Source organism: Dermochelys coriacea, chromosome 1, assembly GCF_009764565.3.
Source record: "Dermochelys coriacea isolate rDerCor1 chromosome 1, rDerCor1.pri.v4, whole genome shotgun sequence".
NCBI lineage: Eukaryota > Metazoa > Chordata > Testudines > Dermochelyidae > Dermochelys > Dermochelys coriacea.
Genome location: NC_050068.2, coordinates 346,533,844 through 346,554,069, shown reverse-complemented (window position 1 = coordinate 346,554,069; position 20,226 = coordinate 346,533,844). Strand labels below are relative to the sequence as shown.

The following is a 20,226-nucleotide window of genomic DNA, read 5'->3' as shown; positions in this document are numbered from 1 at the left end:
TGACAGCCTGGGGACCATGTAGAATAGAAATACTGCTTTTGAAGATGGGTGTATACTGAACAAGGTGTTTGTTATAGAAGTCAGGAGTCTGTATGCACATTTGGGAACTAGGATATTTGGGCGGTAAGGCATTTATAGTTGTATATGTTGCCTTACATTAACTGACTGCATGTATTTGAGCAATCTTAACTTTCAATAAAGTTGTTTGTATGGGAATTTCCACTGTTTTTCAAGTTAGTAACAGTACCTTAAATAGCTTTGGAATATAAGTTGTGGAGGAGAGTAGCCCTGTTCTGCTACAATAGGTCTTTGCACGTGTGTGTTGTATGCGTTTACCAGGGGAAAACATCAACGTTCAATGCCTGGGATACGGAAGAGGAGGAGAAAGCCGTGGAAAGAAGGCTTTAGTCTATGGTGATAGTATTACACTTTAAATATGTAACTGTAACATGGAGATAAGACTATTCTCTTCTGTTTAGGCTTTCATAGCCAATTATTAAAATGTCAAAGATGCTGCTTCCATAAGCAGAGCTGTATATCTTGCCCTGTCCTTGACTGCTATTTGACCCCGACAGCTATTAAGTAAGACTCCACGTCTGTCACAGAGGTCATAGATTCCAGCCCCGCCAACCCTCCCACGCAGCACCAGCAAGCGTCCAAGACAACCCCTGCACAGCGCCCCCAGCGGCCCCAGCCTGCCCTCCCCAAAGCACCTTGGGCCCCCAGCCAAAGTTTTAGTTAGGAGTATACAGTACAAGTCATAGACAGGTCATGGGCAGTGAATTTTTGTTTACTGCCCTTGATCTGTCTATGACTTTTACTAAAAACATCCTTGACTAAAACGTAGCCTTACTATTAAGTTACTAACATCAATGGTCAGGAAGATGGGGTAACATGGAAACTAAGTTGCCTGAGAAATGGACAGGGTGGATTGTTTTTAAAACAGTGATTTTAATCATCAATTTTAACCATGATCTAAATAATCGATTTTAAACTTGTTTTACATCTGCACATTATTTATTTATTTTAGTTAGTTATTTATAGTTTATTTATGCATATAGCAACCAATAAGAACCTTTCTGGGGGGAAATCATAGAATCAGATTCTTACTGGTTGCTAACCACTAAAAATCTTGATTTGCAACTAAATATAGCTTTTACACTATTTGCTTCTTTTTTCTGCAAACCAGGAAGACACACTCTCTCTATACACATTTATTTAATCAGTTAGATTGCTTAACATATATTTTAAGCACACGCACACACACACACACACACACACACAGATATATAGATATAGATATAGATATAGATATAGATATAGCTTAAGAAATTATATAGCTTAATGTTTTGATTCCTAATTTTACAGTTTATATTAGAAAATGGAGAATGATGCATTTCTCATTTACGAATGATTAATTTTTTACTTTTAATTTGTATCAAGCTATATTTGAATGGAAATTGGGATTTAATTAAAAATGCACAAAAACAGCATTTTAAGATGGTTTTATTTTACGAATAAAAATAATCTTAATTATTCTGGATACATAAGAAAACAGTAAGTTTATCAAACACAAAATGTTGGGTTGCAAGAGACCGCAAGAAGTCATCAAGTCCAACCCCCTACACTGTGGCAAGACCAAGTAAACCTAGACCATCCCTGACAGGTGTTTGTTTAACCTGTTTTTAAAAACCTCCAATGATGGGGATTCCACAACTTCCCTTGGAAACCTATTCCAGAGCTTATGTACCCTTATAGTTAGAAAGTTTATCCTAATATCTAACCTAAATTAAAATGTTTTACATTTAAAATTAACTGCTTTATTAATCAAAGGACGTAGTAACAGCAATTAGTGAATTGGACTGGTTCTTTCTGGTCACCCTGTCCTTCAAAATTTTAGAACTAATAGGTGTCATCCCCTCCCACCTGTTATTTATTCAGAGATAGGAAGAGGAAAACAAGCTTGCCCACTTTTTTTCAACTCCCAGTCAGTTGCTCAATTTTGAATGAACTAGTCAAGAACTGAATAAACTGAAGAAAATATTCTCTCTGCATATGCAGAAGAGGCTTGTGCTGTCAAAAGCTGGTTTAGCACTTGAACAAACTCTGGTTCCTGGTGCTTGGCCAGCAACTTCCAATCACTTTGGTGGTCTGACTTTCTTTAAAACTTTGGCAGGAAATAAGTACATCTTGAATATATTTCTATTTAATTTAAACGATTTTAAGAGCTTATAGTAATTTTAGGCTTTAATATAGGTTGTCATAATTTCAAATTTAAATAGGTTTGTTTCAAAAGTGAGCTTTATTTAATTTTAATTTTAAAATCCAATTTTTAAAAAAAGCATCTACTTTATCCATCCTGGAAACAGAGCTTCTATTTCTGATAAAAACAACGAGGAGTACAGTGCCACCGGACTAGTCATCGTTTTTGTGCATACAGATTAACACGGCTCCCCTCTGATATTTCTGATAGGCAGCTTCTCCATCACATAAACAACCTAAGGCTTGGGAGAGCTGAGCCTCAGTTTGATAGAACTTATTAGGTACATAAGATAGGGGCTCACTACAGCAGGCGCAAGTGAGGCGGCAAAAAGGCAGCAAGGGTGAGGAACTGGTATGGGTGGAAGCCAGAGAACCAGGGTTCCAAATATGACATGGAGGCAGCATTTGCGAGGGCTTGGCATTTTCATATTGAAGGAATTTATACCCTGCTTTGCGTGGAAAACTGAAGGCAACCTTAATTTGAAGCTGATGGGCTCCTTCATAATTAAACATACATAATTGTGAAAATTTATCAGCCCAGGCACAAAATTGATTCACCTGTCATTACCATGGCAACAAGGAAGCCAAATAATAATTTAGTCACCCATAGAAAAAAGAATAAAGTTGTTTGCCCCAAGCAAGCAAAATTTTGCAAGTCTGGATTAAATAGGTTAGACAGATGTTAGATATAAGAAAATATAAATGAGATGTGTTTGTAATAAAAATGGATTAAGTAAACTTGTTTGCAGAATTTAAAACTGTTCACCCTGTTGGCACTCAATGATATGATGCACTGAACAAAAAGGTATTTATATTTTTTCTTAATTACAAGGTCCCTTCATATTCTCACATTATGGCATGGGTTGATTGGAAGCTCCCAACTGGCACTCTCTGTGACAGTCATCATTCTAGCTAATGAACTACCATACGTCCTCCTCCCATTTAAACAGTTCCCATCCTTTCCAGTTCTCTTTGTAGTCAAGTTCCCTGAAGCTTCTAATCATGTTTAATTGCCCTTTTTCTGAACCTTTTCTAAATCTCTTAGGCTATTTGAGACAAGGTGACTGAAAATTAATGCAGTGCGGGTTAAAGAGACAACATAAAGCATCACAAAAATAGTTCACTCCAAAAGGCATAAGTTGTGGGGGAGGGTCTTTTTGGACCAAGTGACCTGAGCAGAACAAACATCTGCAATGACAAATGGCTGCTCGGGCAGTTTGTCAGTTCAAGTTCTCAGCATCCACTCACCAAGAAATATATAAACATATCGACAGAAAGTGACACATGCCCTGAGGCAACTCCTATTGTCTGAGCAATAAAAGAGAATGAGTCCATAAGAAGTGACTGCTGACACTTGCATGAGGTCACCAATGATAATGCATGCACTTTACCAATGATAACATCCTTTGCTTAGTTCAGGGTACTTTGGAGTTTGATATTTTGTTTTGTTTTTGCTGTCCAAGCCTCAGCAACAAGAGTCGGTAAAGACAAGTAAGGAAATTTCCTAAGAGCTCTGAAGGAAAAAGCTGCATGGGTTTGGTAATGAGATAGTTATTATGCCTGCTCAGTGAGTCGGATCTTCAATCGATGTAAAACCTCATAGCTCAGTTGAAGACACTGGAGCAATGACAATTTACACAGCCAGAAGATCTGGCCCAATATCTTTGTCCATCAGTAGTAATGTTAACAGACTACTCAAACTAAAACTAATACAATGCCTAACTCTTTCACTATACCTTGTCCTTCATAGCCAGGTCAGAGATTTCTGTAGATACTATTTACAATCTAATGCACTACTCACGAATGAGACAAAATCAGAAACTTTTCTCCACAAAATAATTGTTTAAGGGCATGCACAAACTGCTAGAAATATTAAAGAACCCAGGTATTGTTCTGAACATCAGTGGTAGTGATAAAAGGTTGGAAGAGAGACTAGCTACCGAAAAGCCAAGATCAGTTCCAATTATGTGGAGATTCCACAGTAGTTCTACACAACTACATTGCAGTCTACAATTTTGATAATTTCTACAACTGCTTAAGCAGAGTAAACCTCCTACTTTCCCCTAGTGGTTAATGGTGCCCTCCTGCGGAGGTGAATGCAGGGTAGGGTGAGATTGAGGTACATCATGGTCAATTACAGAGAAAATGCATTCCCCCCCAAAAAAATTGTTATCTGTATGTAGTAGTATATAAACAGCTTTTAAAAATTGTGTATTCTGCAAATGCATTGTGAATTAATATTTCAGAACAGTATGGAAGTTTACTAGGCTAATCTAACAATAGGCAGAAAAATAAAATATTCAACGGTAAGATTAAAGTACCACACCTTTTCATAATCCAAACTGGGGCACTGTCAAATTAGGAAACTCTAGGGCTGTGGTCCAGAAGTGTAACTTTTTCTCATGGAATGACAGAATTTAAATCATTTTGATGAGGGGTTCCTAAAGGAATTACTCTAGAATTTCCAAACACAGACTTCTTGGCCTCCAGCCCAAACAGAGGAGACATGACACTTTTCAAAGGGAAAGAATACTAGTCAGTCTTTCAACAGTCAGCACTCAGTCTTGGAAAAATAGACAATACAAGTTATGTGCACATCTGGTTAGTGCAAGCTACCCATAAGAAGTTTCATTATAGATTCAGATCCTTTGGGCTTTTCATCTTTTTTAGTCATCTTTATTAGTCATTTTATTTGTTAATAGTAATCATTTTTATGGCTATCCTCCAAGTACAGTAGCTGAAGACAGACAATGAGCTCAGTGATGTGAAAGACACCAAAAGGCATTCATGTCCGATTCTAGCTTTAAGATGAAATAAAACATATTTTACCCGCCAAATCCTGGGGTCAAGAACCTACCATCAATGAAAACCTTAACATTTAAACAGTGTTGAGAGGCATACTCTACACATCTAACTTTTTACAGAATTAGGCTCTTGTGGGGGGAAAAAAGAACCTTTGGCTTTTAAGACAGGAGTCATCACTGACTCAATTAAAAATGTAGCTAATTTGTCTAGGTTGGCTGGGTTTCCCAACTCCCTACATGTGATTTCTGTTAATTGGGGACCCTTACATTTTATTTCATTTGTTTTTCTAAAGATTTTAAATTCACCTTTTAAAAGCAGGAGACGCCTTATGGAAAACTTTGCGTATCATTCTGTTTATTAACAATTCTCCCTCTGCCCTTATCAGAGGGTGATTCCTCCATCATTTTTTATATTCTTTGGAGGTCTGCATGGAAACAAAACCCATGTGTCTTAGAAGCTCATCAGTTCCTGCTGATCATTCATTCATATAAATTTTTATAAAACCATGTGCCCAGTGCCCAAACCTCTGGGTACATTAACACAATTAAAAAAATATTATCTGATCCTGCAAAAAGCTAAATGAGACTTAGTTTCCCAAGTCAGAGGCACATGTTTAAAATTTTGAGATTACTGCTGTAGCCAAAGGGCTGCTGGTGCTCCTGAGGATGATGGCCTCAGCCCACAGCTTACTTTTACACAGCCCATACTCCATACCTCAGCATTTGAAATGTGCTTACCTGGGCTGGTTTTCCTGGGAAAGGCTCTCTCCTTTCTGGTAGCCACTGTCCGCCACTTGCGTTGTGGACCTCTTGACAATCTGCTTGAGCTCCTGTTCCAGACGATCCTTGATAGACTTCACGGTTTCAGGGATTTTTTTCAGTTTGGCCAGCCCTTTGATGAGGATCCCCATGAAGACAGTACTGTTCTCTTCCGGATCCAGCTCCATATCTTCTTTAATCTCCAGCACACTCACTTCTCGCACTGAAATCACACCACCACCACAAACAATTGTTTAGACCACTCAAAGTAAGATCAACACCAAGCAAATGCAATGTTCCAGTTGGCTTGTTGCAGCAGAACTCTGCCTATCATGGACTACTGCAGGAATAAACGCTGAAACACAACTCCTCAATTTCTTCACTATACACAAACCATAGCAGCCTGCAGAGTAGACTGATTCAAAGTTAGAGGTTATATACAAGGAGGCATAAGTTACCTGCAAGTTCTGGGATATATTGAACTCTAGTGTGATTAAGACATTCATAAAATATGAGTTTTATTAATATTTTAGGGCTATGCATATCAATGCAATTATAGGCTTGAACCCCCAACCTAGCTATCTTCCATGTTTCACAAAAGAGAATTTTTTACTGTGAGAACCAATTAGTTTAGCAAGAACGAACTCCTTATGAATTTGTAGGAAAGGACCTTTTCTTTTCCTCTTTGCATTCTAGTTTACAATGAAGTATGGAATGATGGTTTGATGTTATCCTATTCTATTTTATTACTGCTGTCAAGAGACTGAAGATATTAATCACACTCTTTAATAAGAACCTTTTAGTAAGTTGTCTAAAAGAGAAAAAGGATTAGGTTTGAAAAACTTAGATGGAGAATTAAGGGTACTCTGGATACTGTCCCCTTGAAATAACATGGAGTATCTTGACAGGAAGTTCTGTTGCTAGGAGACCATAACCACAAAATCTCAGGGTAATGTGTTTTTGTTTTAAGTATGCTCATTAATCAACATTTCTTAATTTACAGATAATGAACAGTAACAAAAGGGTGCCTATGCTAAAGACTGGGTGAAACACCTAACTGATACATTGAAAAGCCAAAGTGAAATGAAAGTCTTCAAGGCAACTCCAACCAAAATGTGTTGTAAAGAACTGTATGGTCACATGGATTGTTAACAGCTTGATTAGAAGTACACAGACACACAGCTCAGAAGTATACAGATAAAGAGATTCCAACCTCATAATGGTTACTGATACAGAGATTAGAGACAAATAACTGTTTCATCCTGATGGTGTTGAACCAACCTCAGACTGTTGGAGAACAAATGACTCCAGTAACTTATACTGCTCTATAATGGACTGATTTAAAAATATGCTTCAAGAATCATCCAAGAATGTAAAGAAAGTTTATATAAACCACCAGAAAACTTCAAAATGGATTTCACAAACAAGAGAAGCAGCGTGTCACAAGGAACAGAGCTCTAGAGCTAGCTATGGAGGTCACCTGAAACCAAAGGTCCATCAACAGGTTAGCTTAAATGTCAGAATAAAGATGTCAAAACAAGAGTTCTCAGAAAAGAATGTTCCAAACAGGTGCCTCTTCACTGACATCTCAACTTTGGCCCTTCCCATGCTTCTACCACCTCAATAACTATTGCAATAGGAAAAGCAAAATTTTGGACATCTTTTTCCTGAATTTAAGAAATGAAAAAAGTTGCTTACTGCTTTACAACCTGAGTAACAAAGACTGAAAAGCCAATGTGAAAGTAAAAGGCAAAATAACTATAAATATTTTCTATAGTGTACATTGTCACATCATATAAAGTCCCAGGCAAAGCCACTCGTTACATTTACACTTTGTTTAACCAGATACAAGCTCCATATTTCATCAAAATGTTAGAGGGGTACTTCTGATTTTATGTTATCTCCTCCAGGGGAGGGGAATGTATTAATCTAGGACCTTTAACAAAGTCTCTGACCAACGCTCCCATATTCCTATTGCTGTGGACCACGACATGACTTCTGGCCACCGAAATAGGGCAAGACCAACAAATCTTGCTTGAAACCTGTTCAAATCTACTTCGGTCAAGTCATTTAGAAAGACACACTTGGAGCAGTTGCAAGTTACAAACCTCAAGCACCTTCTGGAGCCAGCTCATCAACAGGCTCACAAAAGTTCAAAATAGTCCTGCACATCATCTCCTCCCAGAAAGTGCAGATGTAATTGTTACATTTTCCTATGTGCTTTATTGTCATGTTACGATTTATGTTGCATCATTTTTAATAGGTTAGTTAAAACTTATTTCAGTGCCAGCTGACTTGCCCACATATTACCCTGATGGTATCCTTTTAATTATAGATCTGACTGACCTGCTCAGCAGAGATTACACTCTTCAACTGGCATAACCTCAGACTCTGTCCCCTCAGATCAGCCCAGTACCGTTGTGCTACAGGAGTTTGCTCACCTATTCATTTCCACTCTGAGCATTGCACACACACACAGAGAGTAGACCCTATTAGATGACAGAATGTCAAGACAGAAGAATAACTTGAGTTTTTATGTCAATCAGAACCAACCAGTGCCAATTTAAATTCTCTTTAAAAAAAACCTCCCACAGCTAAAGTGTGTTATTTGTGCAAGTTTTGGGGGTAACTTTAGCCATGGGTATTTTTAGCAAGCAGGTAGTGAGAACACAGGAGATATTTACAATGCACTTAAATCACAAAACTATAAGGATATTAAAATTGGTGCACAAATTTCAGTTCAAAGCTCACATTTTCATTGCACCTTTCATCCCAAGAGCCAAGCATTTTGTGTACCACACACTATACATAGAGACAGGTTTCAGAGTAGCAGCCGTGTTAGTCTGCATTCACAAAAGAAAAGGAGTACTTGTGGCACCTTAGAGACTAACCAATTTATTTGAGCATAAGTTTCGTGAGCTACAGATGCTCACGAAAGCTTATGTTCAAATAAATTTGTTAGTCTCTAAGGTGCCACAAGTACTCCTTTTCACTGTACATACAGTTCACCTATTTCATTAGTTGTACTCATTATTTGTTAAGCACCAGAGGTGTACAAGAGACAGACCTGAGACTGTATGCTCCTTGGAGCACAAGCTATGTAAAAAGAATTGCAAAAAGAGGCAAGGTTTTAAATAATAAGTTAAAAAATAAAATTGAAAGGAGTTTTTTTGTTATGATTAAGTCAACTTGTGGGCATCACAGCAGAAATGAGTTCTTTGGAGAGAATTATCCATTAGTGTAATACAGCCACCTGAGGGATGGCTAATTGCATCCGTCTTTTTCACGATCACATCAAGTTGGCAGCTCATAGTCATCCTGTGATCAACCAATACCCCCTCAGCTCTTTCTTCTCCCTCTGTCTCTTTCAACTGATAAGCCCCCAGTTTATAGCAAAAATTCTTGCTGCTAGTCCCTAAGTGCATGACCTTGCATTTTGCACTATTAACTTTCATCCTATTTGTATTACTCCAGTTTTCAAGGTCATCCAGATCTTCTTGTATGATATTCTGATCCTCCTCCATATTGGCACTACCTCCCAATATTGTGTCATCTGCAAACTTTTTTTTTTTTTTTTTTTTTTTTTTAGCACACTACCACTTTTTTTGCCAAGGTTATTAATGAAAATGTTAAACAACATTGGTCCCAAGACCCATCCCCGAGGAACTCCACTACGTCCCTCCAGCAATTCAGTACGACGTGTTACAGTCTCCTCTTCAACCACTTCCTTATCTACCTTTCAAATCTCATATTAATCCCCATCTTCTCCAATTTAATTAATAATTTCTCATGTGGAACTGTATCAAATGCCTTACTGAAATCCAAGGAGATTAGATCTACTGCATTTCCTTTGTCTAAAAAAATCAGTTATTTCTCAAAGAAAGATTAGGTTGGTCCCGTGGGACCTGACTAGATTACAGCCCAAGATACAACTGAAGATGTTACTTCTCTCTCTATTATGACCACTCCTCTTTCTCCCTTATCATACCCTCTTCTGTCATTCAACATCAGCAATGGGTCATTTGAACACAAAGCTTTGGCACAGAAATCAGACACCCTTAAAAGTGTCAAATTGGGCAAGAGACACATATGAAAATGTAGGCCTAAGGCTCCAATCCTGCAAGCTACTCTGCACAGGCAGAAGGGCTCCAGGCAGGTGCAGATATATATCCCAGTTCAGATTGTCTTGCAGAATGGAGTGTCTTGACCAGCATTTGCTCTTGCCTTAGCGATGCACACTAACAATGCCACTCATTTATATCAGGTTTCAGAGTAGCAGCCGTGTTAGTCTGTAATCGCAAAAAGAAAAGGAGTACTTGTGGCACCTTAGAGACTAACATTTATTTGAGCATAAGCTTTCGTGAGCTACAGCTCACTTCATCGGATGCATTTGGTGGAAAATACAGTGGGGAGATTTATATACACACACAGAGAACATGAAACAACGGGTTTTGTCATACACACTGTAAGGAGAGTGATCACTTAAGATGAGCCATCACCAGCGGGGGGGGGGAGAAGGAAAACCTTTCATAGTGACAAGCAAGGTAGGCTATTTCCAGCAGTTAACAAGAACATCTGAGGAACACTGGGGGGTGTCTATTTCACATTTGGGGAAAATGTATACCTTCAAATCAGCGGCACTGCGATGGGTACCCGCATGGCCCCACAGTATGCCAACATTTTTATGGCTGACTTAGAACAACACTTCCTCAGCTCTTGTCCCCTAATGCCCCTACTCTACTTGCACTACATTGATGACATTTTCATCATCTGGACCCATGGAAAAGAAGCCCTTGAGAAATTCCACCAGGATTTCAACAATTTCCATCCCACCATCAACCTCAGCCTGGACCAGTCCACACAAGAGATCCACTTCCTGGACACTACGGTGCTAATACGCGATGGTCACATAAACACCACCCTATATCGGAAACCTACTGACCGCTATTCCTACCTACATGCCTCTAGCTTTCATCCAGATCATACCACACGATCCATTGTCTATAGCCAAGCTCTACGATATAACCGCATTTGCTCCAACCCCTCAGACAGAGACAAACACCTACAAGATCTCTATCATGCATTCTTACAATCACAATACCCACCTGCTGAAGTGAAGAAACCGATTGACAAAGCCAGAAGAGTACCCAGAAGTCACCTACTACAGGACAGGCCCAACAAAGAAAATAACAGAACGCCGCTAGCCATCACCTTCAGCCCTCAACTAAAACCTCTCCAACGCATCATTAAGGATCTACAACCTATCCTGAAGGACGACCTATCACTCTCACAGATCTTGGGAGACAGGCCAGTCTTTGCTTACAGACAGCCCCCCAACCTGAAGCAAATAGTCACCAGCAACCACACACCACACAACAGAACCACTAACCCAGGAACCTATCCTTGCAACAAAGCCCGTTGCCAACTCTGTCCACATATCTATTCAGGGGATACCATCATAGGGCCTAATCACATCAGCCACACTATCAGAGACTCATTCACCTGCGCATCTACCAATGTGATCTATGCCATCATGTGCCAGCAATGCCCCTCTGCCATGTACATTGGTCAAACTGGACAGTCTCTACGTAAAAGAATAAATGGACACAAATCAGACATCAAGAATTATAACATGCAAAAACCAGTCGCAGAGCACTTCAATCTCTCTGGTCACTCGATTACAGACTTGAGGGTAGCTATCCTTCAACAAAAAAACTTCAAAAACAGACTCCAACGAGAGACTGCGGAATTGGAATTAATTTGCAAACTGGATACAATTAACTTAGGCTTGAATAGAGACTGGGAACGGATGAGTCATTACACAAAGTAAAAAACTTTTTCCCCATGTTATTTCTCCCCCCCACACCACTCCCCACTGTTCCTCGGATGTTCTTGTTAACTGTTGGAAATAGCCTACCTTGCTTGTCACCATGAAAGGTTTTCCTCCTTTCCCTCCCCGCTGCTGGTGATGGCTCATCTTAAGTGATCACTCTCCTTACAGTGTGTATGATAAAACCCATTGTTTCATGTTCTCTGTGTGTGTATATAAATTTCCCCAGTGTATTTTCCACCCAATGCATCCGATGAAGTGAGCTGTAGCTCACGAAAGCTTATGCTCAAATAAATGTGTTAGTCTCTAAGGTGCCACAAGTACTCCTTTTCTTTTTACTCATTAATATCAACACAACCTCAACACAGTTAGAATACATTTTATACCTACCTAGATCTGTAGGTTTATAACTAGAGTATATCTATAAGGAATTTTTGAAGACAATTAAGTTCATTTTCTTTATTTCATTAGTACTTAGAGAAGGCAGAGAAGACATGAAAAAAACATACAAAATAATAAAAGCACTATAATACACTGAAGTGATTATCTACTTGCTAAGTCATTTTTGTGTCTGCTAGTTAGATTTCAGCCTCCTTTTGTGGGTCAGCGAAGGAAATAGAAAAAAAAATTCAGTTTTATCAGTCGTTTTTGTCGTATTCCCAAAATAAAATGACTCTGAAGCGGCACAAATGAAACTCACACTGCTCATTAAGAGACGTTAGCGATAATTAGGTTTTTTCAGAAACTGTTTGCCAAGTGAAAAGGACATATTTTGTGGACCAAGGTTTTGAACAAATCAATTTCTATTAGAATTAGCATCCTTCCCTCCCTATTTCAGCAGTTGAGCAGCTCAGTAGATTGGCAGTTTATTTAATTAGGCCTTTCTATACTGGCCTCATAGTTATATCGGAACTGTTTAAACATAACTGCAGCTAAGGCGGTTAATAACTTAGGGCCTGATCCTGCAAATACTTACTCACATGAGTAGCCCCATACAAACCAAAGCAACTATTAGCATGTGCAAGGACTCCTCAGGTAAGTAAGGATTTGCTGGATGAACCTGACTTACCCCTCTCATGGGGTTTCAGCTAAACTTGTTTTTTTGGCCAACCAGTTTCTAACATAGTTTGGCAATCACTTGAATTGCCTAGGCTAGAACTGTTTTCCCGATAGTTTGGCTCCATCCAGACTGGCCAACCAAAGATTTCTTAGAAACCAGTTTAACTGGAGCTATGTTTAAAATATGTTATCAACACAGCCAGAGAGCCTCACCATGGATGGAACCTTGTTGCAGAAACTCAGTATTAATAACTACTAACTTTACTGGACACGTATACAGTGCTAGGACATCTACACAGCACTGACTGAAAATTCTAGAGGCCTGTCCCAAAGCTTTGAGCCCAGTTGTAACTTGGTATGGGCTTGGGGGGGTGGTCTTCTTCAGATGGTCCAAAACACTATCCAGGAATCTAGAGTGAATTACCAAGCTATTATCATATGACAATGCAATTCATTCCAAGAATTACATGAGGTCAGAAGCTCTCTGAATAAGAACAGTGTCTTTGCCTTACCTCTACAAAAGCAAATATACAAATGCTGTAAGTCTAAATACTAAGATGGGTGAACTGGAATGCCTGCATTAAATGAGAATAATGATGTAAAGGTATTACGGAAACGTGGTGGAATGAGAATAATCAATGAGACATGATAGTACCAGAGTACAAAACATACAGGAATGAGAATGGGTTGTGATGGCATGGGAGTGGCACAATATGTAAAAGAAAGCAAAGAGTCAAATAAAATAAACTTTACCACAGAATATCTATAGATAGAAATTCCATGATTGAAAATAAGAATATAGCAGTCAGAGTGTATTACCGACCCTCTGACAGGATGGGGACAGTGACAGTGACCAGAGAGATTAGAGAGACTACAGTGCTAGAACACACAACAATAAGGGGGGGATTTCAACTATCGTGATACTGACTGGGTATATGTCACGTCATAAAGATGCAGAGATAAAATTTTTAGGCATCACAAATGACTGCTTCTTGAAGCACCTTGTTCTGGAATTCACCAGGGGAGAGGCAAATTCTTGATCTAGTCTTAAATGGAGCACAGGTTCAGATCCAAGAGGTGAATACAGCTAAGCCTCTCAGTAGTCGTGACCATAATATACTTAAATGTAACATTCTTGTAGGGGGGAAATGCTAAAGAAATTTACCACAATAGCATTTAACTTCAAAAAGAGGAGCTACACAAATATGGGGAAGCTAGTTAAATGGAAATTAAAAGGAACAGTAGTCACAAGGGTGAAACACTTGCAAACTGCATGGAGACTACTTAAAAGCACCATAGCAGAGGCTCAATTTAAATAATACCCCCATATAAAAATAAATAGGAGGACAAAAAAATGTCACTGTGGCTAAACAGCACAATAAAAGAGGTGGTTAGATGCAAAAAGGCGTCTTTTAAAAATTGGAAGTAAAATCCTACTGAGGAAAATAAAAAGGAGCATAAACTCTGGCAAGTCAAGTGTAAAAGTATAATAAGGCAGTCCAGTAAAGAATTTGAAGAGCAATTAGCTAAGGACACAAAAACTAACATCAAAAAACTGTAAACACATCAGAAGCAAGAAGCTTTCCAAGCAGACAGTGGGGCTACTAGACGAACGAGGTGTTAAAGGAGCACTCAAGAAAGGTAAGGCCATTACAAAGAAGCTCAATGAATCTGTACATCCGTCCTCACTGCAGAGGATGTGAGGGAGACTCCCACCATTTGAGCCATTCTTTTTAGGTGACATATCTGAGGAATTGTTCCATAATGAGGTGTCAACAGAGGTGGTTTTGGAACACATTGATAAATCAGACAGTAATAAGTCACCAGGACCAGATGGTATTCACCCAAGAGGTCTAAAGGAACTCGTATACGAAACTACAGAACAATTAGCTGCAGTATTAATCTACCACTTAAGTGAGCCTCTGTACTAGAGAATAGATGGTAGCTAATTGTGGCAGAGCTCCGACCTTGTCTCAGTGGGTCCTGCGCTTCCTGGCAGATTACGCTAGACTCAGAGGCTCACTGTGACTCTCTTCGTAGCCCTTCTCTCTCTAGAGGCAAGGGTCACAGCCTACTGAGCCATTTTCATCATAAGCCAGCAAGGAGGTTGATGAGAGAACTCCCACAGTCTCTGTTGTCCCTAAGGGCTTATTCCAGAACAGCTAGGACCCTATCAGGACAGGAGACTAGTCTTTCCCTCCCAGGAGGTGTTTCTGTAGTGGCGGGTTAGGGGGAACCCAGGCCCACCCTCTACTCTGGGTTCCAGCCCAGGGACCCTAATGGTAGCAGCTATTGGCAGCCAACCTTTCACCGCCAGAGTTGCTACATTTCCCTGGGCCACTTCCCCACAGCTCTCCCGCTTCTCTCTCAACGCCTTCTTCATCCTTACCTTAGGGCTCCCTTCCAGTTGCTTGAGAGTGTCTTCATTACCCAGCCCTTCAGCCACATAGAATCATAGAATATCAGGGTTGGAAGGGACCCCAGAAGGTCATCTAGTCCAACCCCCTGCTCAAAGCAGGACCAAGTCCCAGTTAAATCATCCTAGCCAGGGCTTTGTCAAGCCTGACCTTAAAAACCTCTAAGGAAGGAGATTCTACCACCTCCCTAGGTAACGCATTCCAGTGTTTCACCACCCTCTTAGTGAAAAAGTTTTTCCTAATATCCAATCTAAACCTCCCCCATTGCAACTTGAGACCATTACTCCTCGTTCTGTCATCTGCTACCATTGAGAACAGTCTAGAGCCATCCTCTTTGAAACCCCCTTTCAGGTAGTTGAAAGCAGCTATCAAATCCCCCCTCATTCTTCTCTTCTGCAGACTAAACAATCCCAGCTCCCTCAGCCTCTCCTCATAAGTCATGTGCTCTAGACCCCTAATCATTTTTGTTGCCCTTCGCTGTACTCTTTCCAATTTATCCACATCCTTCTTGTAGTGTGGGGCCCAAAACTGGACACAGTACTCCAGATGAGGCCTCACCAGTGTCGAATAGAGGGGAACGATCACGTCCCTCGATCTGCTCGCTATGCCCCTACTTATACATCCCAAAATGCCATTGGCCTTCTTGGCAACAAGGGCACACTGCTGACTCATATCCAGCTTCTCGTCCACTGTCACCCCTAGGTCCTTTTCCGCAGAACTGCTGCCGAGCCATTCGGTCCCTAGTCTGTAGCGGTGCATTGGATTCTTCCATCCTAAGTGCAGGACCCTGCACTTATCCTTATTGAACCTCATTAGATTTCTTTTGGCCCAATCTTCCAATTTGTCTAGGTCCTTCTGTATCCTATCCCTCCCCTCCAGCGTATCTACCACTCCTCCCAGTTTAGTATCATCCGCAAATTTGCTGAGAGTGCAATCCACACCATCCTCCAGATCATTTATGAAGATATTGAACAAAACGGGCCCCAGGACCAACCCCTGGGGCACTCCACTTGACACCGGCTGCCAACTAGACATGGAGCCATTGATCACTACCCGTTGAGCCCGACAATCTAGCCAGCTTTCTACCCACCTTATAGTGCATTCATCCAGCCCATACTTCCTTAACTTGCTGACAAGAATGCTGTGGGAGACCGTGTCAAAAGCTTTGCTAAAGTCAAGAAACAATACATCCACTGCTTTCCCTTCATCCACAGAACCAGTAATCTCATCATAAAAGGCGATTAGATTAGTCAGGCATGACCTTCCCTTGGTGAATCCATGCTGACTGTTCCTGATCACTTTCCTCTCCTCTAAGTGCTTCAGGATTGATTCTTTGAGGACCTGCTCCATGATTTTTCCAGGGACTGAGGTGAGGCTGACTGGCCTGTAGTTCCCAGGATCCTCCTTCTTCCCTTTTTTAAAGATGGGCACTACATTAGCCTTTTTCCAGTCATCCGGGACTTCCCCCGTTCGCCACGAGTTTTCAAAGATAATGGCCAAGGGCTCTGCAATCACAGCCGCCAATTCCTTCAGCACTCTCGGATGCAATTCGTCCGGTCCCATGGACTTGTGCACGTCCAGCTTTTCTAAATAGTCCCTAACCACCTCTATCTCTACAGAGGGCTGGCCATCTCTTCCCCATTTTGTGATGCCCAGCACAGCAGTCTGGGAGCTGACCTTGTTAGTGAAAACAGAGGCAAAAAAAGCATTGAGTACATTAGCTTTTTCCACATCCTCTGTCACTAGCTTGCCTCCCTCATTCAGTAAGGGGCCCACACTTTCCTTGGCTTTCTTCTTGTTGCCAACATACCTGAAGAAACCCTTCTTGTTACTCTTGACATCTCTTGCTAGCTGCAGCTCCAGGTGCGATTTGGCCCTCCTGATATCTTTCCTACATGCCCGAGCAATATTTTTATTTACACTTTATTTTATTTTACACTTCATCTCCTCTGGCTCCCTGGCTCTCCTCGGCCTGACTGGAGCGAGCATTTTTATAGTATCGAGGGGCCTTAATTAGAGTCAGGTGTTCACATTAGCTTAATGGCCTCACCTGACTCTTTGCAGGATAATTGGAGTCATGTGTCCACGCTAGCCTGGAGCAGCCCCTGCTCTGGTCAGTCAGGGAACAGAAAACTGCTTATCCAATGGCCAGTATATCTGCCTTCTACTACTCTGCTGTACCCAACTGGCCTGGGTCTATCACATAATGTAATGCCATTTTTTTTTAAAAGGCTCTGGAGGCGATCCTGGCAATTACAGGCCAGTAAACCTAACTTCAGTACCAGGCAAAATAACTGAAACTACAGTAAAGAACAGAATTATCAGACACATAGATGGATATGATACGATGAAGAAGAGTCAACACAGCTTTTATAAGTGTACTTGGACTTTCAAAAAGCCTGTGACAAGATCCCTCATCAAAAGCTCTTAAGCAAACTAAGCAGTCATGGGATAAGAGGGAAAATCCTCTCATGCTTAAAAGATAGGAAACGAAGGTCAGGAATAAACTGTCAGTTTTCTCAATGGAGAAAGGTCGCCCAAAGATCTGTACTGGGACCAGTAAATGATCTAGAAAAGGGGGTATACTGTGACTTGGCAAAATTTGCAGATGACACAAAATTACTCAAGACAATTAAGTACAAAGCTGAATGCAAAGAGTTACAAAGGGATCTCACAAAACTAGGTGACTGGGCAACAAAATGGCAATGAAGTGTAATGTTAGTGCAAAATTATACACATTGGAAAACATGATTGCAACTATACATACAAAATGATGCAATCTAAATTTGCCGTTACCACTCAAGAAAGATCTTGGAGTCATTGTGCATAGTTCTCTGAAAATATTAACTCGATATACAGTGGCAGTCAAAAAAGCAAACAATGTTAGGAACCATTAGGAAAGGGACAGATAACAAAACCAAAAATATAATGCCATTATATAAATGTATGGTACGCCCATAACTTGAATACTAAGTGCAGTTCTAGTCACCCCATCTCAAAAAAGATAGATTAGAACTGCAAAAAGTGTGAAGAAGGTCAACACAAATGATTAAGGGCATGGAACAGCTTCCATATGAGGAGAGATTAAAAAGACTGGGACTGTTCAGCTTGGAAAACAGATGACTGAAGGGGATATGATAGAGATCTATAAAATCATGAATGGTGTGGATAAAGTGAAAAGCTTTATTTACCCCTTCACATAACACAAGAATTAGGGGGTAAACCTATGAAATTAACAGGTAACAAGTTCAAAAACAAACATAAGGAAGTACTTCTTCACTCAATGCACAGTCAACATGTGGAACTCAATGCCAGGGGATGTTGTAAAGCCCAAAAATATAACTGAGTTCAAAAAAGAACTGGATAAGTTCATGGAGAATAGGTCCATCAATGGCTATTAGCCAAGATGATCAGGAGCATAATGCCATGTCCCAGATGTCCCTATATCTCCAACTGTCAGAAAGCTGGGACAAGACGACAGGGGATAGATCACTCAAAATTGCCCTGTTCTGTCCATGGCCTCTGAAGCATCTGGCACTGGACACTTTCAGAGGCAGGATACTGGGCCAGTATGGCTGTTCTTATGTTCTTCAGTAAAACGGGAAGTCATTTTCATAAATCTACATCATAGGAAACAAACATGAAAATGCACAATTATCCGCTTATCAAAAACAATGTTTGATTTAAAGCAACAGAAAGTTGAATCATTCACACCATAATTAATACCTCCCATACTTATTTGGGCAGCAAATTCCCTGGTGCATCTCCAATCTGACGATCTTCTATAAAAACATCTGTCCTAATAGATGGCACCTAATTTGTATGATTCCACCACCTCACAAGAAAGAAAACTGCTACAAGAGGCACTTTACTCACCCAAATCCAATCCAATCCCCAGCAAAACCACTGGGGATAACTCATCCACATACAGTAGCTAAGAAACAGACTCTTGGGTCTTGTTTTTCATTCCTATGACTAGTCAAATTTTGCTGCTATTTATTATGGTATATTTCCTTAGATGCATGCTTTTATGGGCAGCTAGTAAAATTTTATGTACTACTTTCCATACATTATGTCTTTCCAGATTATATCCCTCTTCCTTTAACCCTTTTTGACAAAAAGAATGCAAGTTCATAGGGCCCCAAAGGCCTAGTTTGAGATTACTTGGAAAGCCTTCACCTGCATAATTTCCATTGTTCAATTTCTATTTTGGCCCATGTGGTAGTCATAAAAAATGATTTTATACAAGCTTCAGTCATTTTCTAATCTGCCTCCCTTCTCACTCCAATATCAAAACATACGAGGGATCAATACCCTGGAAAAAATGCCAGGAGGATGTCAGCCTGTCTAAAGCAATGGTTTTCACACAGTTCTACCCACAATTCCATGACTTTTCTAGATTTGGGAAACAAGCATTTTGATCTGAGAAGGTTGTCCTCCTCAACATGGCATTATAAGCACTGATTCTAAGATGACTTATGCCAATTTAACTCCATTAATTTCAGTGAAGTTACTCCTCATTTGCACTGGTGTGAGAACCTGAAGTCTTCAAATCAAGTGCCTTTCTGGAAGATAAGCTTTAGTCAAACAAGTTTTTGGGCTCAATAAAGGAGAAACTGGATGAAATTATATTGCTTATATTACAGAAGCAAGCCCACTGGTTTCAGGTATTTGGATCTTTTGACTTCTCTCACACAAAAAATACTAAGTACACACAAAAAAGTGTGAAAACATTACATGCTTCAAAACTCAAGCTATCAGCCTGATATGAACAATCAGCTGGTGCTGTCAGTTTAAAGTACGGTTCGGTACTAAGAAGGACTATAAAGCTGGCAACATGGGCTTCCGCGTTTCTTGTATCACAATTACCTGTAAACTGAGAAAATATAAAGTAAAATAAAGGGTTTCTTTTTATACGTCCCAGCTCTGCAAACTCATCCTTGGATCTGAAAAATCAGAGTGGATTTTTTTTGTACCTGTTTATGCATCATGGAAATAAAGGAATACATTTAACAGTGAGAGTAATTAACCATTGGAACAATTTACCAGGGGTCATGGTGGATTCTCTGTCAGTGATAATTGTTAAATAAAGACA

General features: G+C 40.1%; 1 protein-coding gene across 1 annotated transcript in view; it reads right to left on the bottom strand.

Annotated features, from left to right (window-relative positions):
* The window catches only part of EXOC4 (exocyst complex component 4), a 596,962-nt gene that overhangs the window by 502,252 nt on the left and 74,484 nt on the right, over positions 1-20,226 (bottom strand). Inside the window, 1 exon segment of the mRNA XM_038412510.2 lies at positions 5,805-6,048. Coding sequence (XP_038268438.1) covers positions 5,805-6,048 — 244 coding nt within the window.